General features: G+C 48.6%; 1 protein-coding gene across 1 annotated transcript in view; it reads right to left on the reverse strand.

Moving 5' to 3' along the window:
• T265_07122 (hypothetical protein) overlaps positions 1-1680 on the reverse strand; it is a gene marked incomplete at both ends in the record, with an annotated part of 5135 nt that extends 3455 nt beyond the window's left edge. The window contains 2 exons of the mRNA XM_009172565.1: positions 385-702; positions 1580-1680. Coding sequence (XP_009170829.1) covers positions 385-702; positions 1580-1680 — 419 coding nt within the window. The remainder of the gene's footprint in view (positions 1-384; positions 703-1579) is intronic.
• Between the last annotated feature and the right edge of the window lie 3047 nt (positions 1681-4727).

Genomic DNA, 4727 nt, shown 5'->3' on the forward strand with positions numbered 1-4727 from the left:
AGCACGAGGGCTGGGATACTGCCAGGTTGCCCAAGCCTAGACAGGGGAAGTCGAGTGGCGGAGGTCGGATTCGAACCACGGACCTTCCGGTCAGTACATTAGCGCTCTAACCACTTGGGCCATCTCGCCTTTTTATCAATGTTCAACACTGACGATAAAGTGTTGTTGCCTGATAAGGATTGTCACACCGACTGGGAACGGGCAATAACTTGGGCTGTTCACTAAGACGGTAGTTCAGAAATACATAAACCTTTTCGCTTTGATGCAACGACATTCAGCATAGCGACAATGTGCTGGACATTGGTTTTGTGGCGGACAAACCAAAGGGTCAGAAGGTAATCAAACAATACCATCAGCCGAAAAGAGCAGCATCACAGAACTTACTCCTCGCCAACAGGACAAAATCCCCTGGCGCTTATTTCGATGCACATTTTTTTATCTTCCAGCGTTGTAACATTCAGGTAGGCTAACGAATCGGTGTACGGGAGGGAGTCAGAAGCTCGGGCAATCTGCTTCACTCCAAAGGCCACCTCTTTGATGGCCGCTTCAGCCTCCACTGAACACAGTTTGTTATCATCGTCCACTGGAGACCTGTTGAGCTCGGAAAAACCATCAGAAACGATGGGAGGATCCATGTCGTCGAGTGTGGAGGGGTCAAAAGTCACCAGGTTAGAAGGTATCACATAAGGTGCAGGCAAACACCTGAAACTGTAAGGAAATATGTGGTAATAAGAGGGATGCTAAGTGTTTTAGGAAGTAAGTGAAGAAAGCGGTTTGAAATCCGAAAGTAACAAGAATAAACAAAGCTCGGCGAATGAGAAAAGTAAATACAAATTGTAGAAGGCAGGGGGGTAAGAGGCTAGTCGAAGATAGTCAGTGGACGCATACTTGAGCTTGTAGTGACTGTATACATGTTTCGTGTATACGACAAACCGCGAGAGCTGAAACTAGATGATAAAAAAAACTTTCACAAAGGCAGGAGGGACCAAATGCTGAAGCAAGACGAAGTACAAAGAAAATAGCTGAAAATCTCCAAGGAAATAGAGAGAAAGGGAAACTACACAATCAGATATCCTCCAGTGCAGACAGTGAAATTGTGAAAAAGGAAACACGTACTTCAAGATAAGTTTAGGTGAACGAGGGAGAACGAGTTCCAAAGGTGAACTGTTATTGCAAAAAATACGCTTTCAGCTCTATACTGGTCGACCAAAACCTGATACGAGTGGCTGGATGAGCCATATAGAGAAGTAGGATCATCATCATCAAAGACAGCAACATCAGTGTTGGCACTGATGCTTCGCTGCCGTAGGGGAAGTGGAAGGAGTGAACCAATCCCGAAAAACTGTTGTGGCAGTAAGCCAGAAAAAAATTGGAAGCCATGCACTGAGGACATGGTCAGAGATATTTCGAATCTAATACTGGATTGAACCAAACGGCCTGGAAGGAACCCACCCAAAACATGACATCAGTAGTAGCTGAAGCATGTCGATAGGAAGTTGACAGTAAAACGAAAGTTGCCTGTTTGGGACCTAATCTTATCGCATTAGGGATAGCAGGAGAGGAATCGTGGAGCATAGACGTGTCCAGGTGGGCATGGAAAACAGCACTCTCTTCGGCAAACGATGGTTCGGCATACGCAACACATGTCCCAACCAACGCAGCTTCTGGTGCTGGATACATTCTTCAATGGAAGTACCCGTTGCACAACCGAAAACTCGCCTTCTAACTGCCTCATTACGGATTCGCCGACACCAACCCACACGAACGATGGTCGTAAGACAACGATTGTTGAACACCTGAAAACGTCTCAGTTCCACTGCCCGAATAAGTCAGGTCTCGTAGCCATAAAACAAAACAGACCCTTAAGATTCAGGGATGCACCAATTTGACGCCATAGGTGTCTCGAATTAGCAAACGCGACCCCAGTCTTGCAGATATGCGCATTGACCTCATCTGTCACACTACCATCGGAACTAATATAACCTCCAAGATACGTAAAACGCTCCACATCCTCGAGTGCTTCCCCTTGGGTTTTAAGTGGCGTGTTCAGTGACTGAGTATCCAGGAGAGTGACCTTACACTTTGTGGATGCAAAGTGCACACCAAAGGACGGGATGACTTTGGTCAGTTCATCCAAAAATACTTGCGCCTTCTCCACCTCTTCGAACATGAGAACGATGTAGTCTGCATATTCCAGATCGACAAGGTTTTCTCCACAGGTTATTTGAACACAAAGTTTTTGGAGACCCTCCAGTGTTCGCAACATTATTTCATCGAGCACGAAGTTAGAAAGGAATGGGGAAAGTGGGCATCTCTGACGGACTTGTGTACGGAAGCTTTTGGAGAGCTCGCCGTATACTCTCACACGTCCGGAAGTTTGGGAATACAAAGAGCTTATAATGTTCACAAACTTCTGGGGCATTCCTTGGTGATCAAGTGTGTCAAGCAGGACAGACCGGTCAACCGAATTGAAAGCACCCTGGAAATACAGGAACATTAGAATTGTGAGTCGTTTATACGTATGGCCCTGTTCTAGCACCTGACGAAGTGTGAAGATTTGGTCAACGTAACCCCTACTAGGCCGGAATCCCGCTTATTGCTCTCAAGCCAATGTCTCACGAGCCACCGTAAAGCGACGAAGCACCAATGACGCCAACAGTCTCGTTACGACCGGGGTCAAGCTGACCCCCTGTGGTTGCTACACTCACTACCACGGACCCTGCCTAGTTGTCTGGGACAGACTCCTTTTCCAAAATGCAAGCAAATAGATAGGATAATCGCTGATTGAGGACCTCGCACCCATCTTTGAACAATGCGAGTGGGAGGTCATCCGGACCAGAGGCTTGTTGGCTTTTAAGAGAACACCCGCAGTCATAAACCTCCGAGACCGTGGGCGGTTCCATGTTCACCGTCCAGGGTTCTACGTCACCTGTGGGGCGAGATGGCCTAAGTGGTTAGAGCGCGAATTTACTGACCGGAAGGTCCACAGTTCGAATCCGACCTCCGCCTTTCGACTTCCCCTGTCTAGGCTTGGGCAACCTGGAGTATCCCACCCCTCGTGCTTCCTTCGGGTGGCACGGCAGCTAGGCACCGGAAGGGTGCTACAGCTGAACGCTTTCTTTCTTTCTGTGGATTCCAGATGGTTTCCAACTGGTGGCCATGGCAATTGTTGTTCGAAATATTCGACCCAACGGTCGAGGCGTTCTTGTTTATTCGAGATATTCACTCCCTTCCGATCCTTAATGGTTTCCGGGGCCCGGTCTCACGGACCAACTGAAATAAGCTTCGGGCATCACCGGTCTTATGGGCCTCTTTCATTTCTTTGGCTTTCTGTGTCCACAACATTTCACGGTCGGCTTGCACGCTCCTATTCACTTGATGTCCGAAAATTCCTCGCGTCAAGTTATGTTCGGGACCGGCTGGGATATTTCTCCAAGATTTAATCAGTGCCATTGTTCGGTCTGATATCTAATGCTTGAGTGCACCTGGTGGTGCCTTGCCGCAGATAAAATTCCCAGCAATCTCGTCCCAGCAGGAGTTCACATCTGATGGAGGAGCATTTGGGAGAGACTCTAGAAGACGATTATGATAAGTTCGTCTAACATTCGGATCCGCCAGGCTCTGAGTTGCCAAGCGATTTGTCCGCACCTTAGGCGGCCCTGGAAAACGTAGGGAGAATTGACTCCGGACGAGTGCGTGACCGGAATCCACAAACGTGTTCCAAAACGACCGTCAGTCATTGATTTACGCCATCGGTAACTGATGACAACGTGGTCTATTTGAGTTTGTGGGTGGCCTGCCGTTGGAGGACATCATGTGACCAGACGAAGTCGGCTATTACGCAAATTAGCACTGCGTAAAAACAGCCTGCGATTAGCACAGCTGAAGCAACCGTTCATTATTGTCCGTACGTACCAAGTCCAATCCATGTTAACCTCCTAATTGAGTCTGCCCACTTGTGCATTCAAATATCCGGAAACCAGCACGATGTCTGAGCTTTTAGCTCACCGCAGCTGGACATTCAAGTCGTCGTAAAACTTGTCTTTGACGGCGTCGGAGCTACGGTAAATAGACATCTATCAACTTTCCGCTTGTGAAACTCCTTCACAGACGTTGCCAGACGAACCGCGCAGAGGTGGCAATCAACAGATATCCAGTCAAGAAAAGATACTCCCGCCCGGTGACTTGGGACGATACCAACCCCTCTACACCCCTCCACAGCAGCCTCTGGATCACCGGAGGTGCGTAGCCGGAGGTGAGTGGAGTCAACTACTGTGCTTCCATTTTGAATTCTTGTTTCTGAGACATATCACACATCAATGCCAAGCAAATCCAGTGTGGAACCAGGAGCAGCTTGTTGTCCTGCTTGCTTCAGAGTGCGGATATTGAAGGCGGCCAGATAGACTGGTTGTAGAGGCTTGAAGATTGACCTGAAGATACCTGACGACGTCGACGCCATTTGGCGAGCAGATGCTGCACGCAAAACCGATGCAAGACGAACGGAGTCGTCAGTTCTAAGTGCTGTGAAGCATCGGTGTTGAACACTGATGTCGTGCTGTCGATGATGATGTCCTAAGAAGAGGGATATTATTGGGGTGGGGAGAGAGGGAAGAAAAAGCATGTGAAAGAGGAAGAAGGGAGGTGTCTGCAGTAGCCTGTTTTCGCTTACCCGCCCTGCTGTATGCAGCAGGGCGACCCGGCTGATGGCACCACGCAACGGCCAATGT

This window comes from Opisthorchis viverrini (assembly GCF_000715545.1).
Source record: "Opisthorchis viverrini unplaced genomic scaffold opera_v5_161, whole genome shotgun sequence".
NCBI lineage: Eukaryota > Metazoa > Platyhelminthes > Trematoda > Opisthorchiida > Opisthorchiidae > Opisthorchis > Opisthorchis viverrini.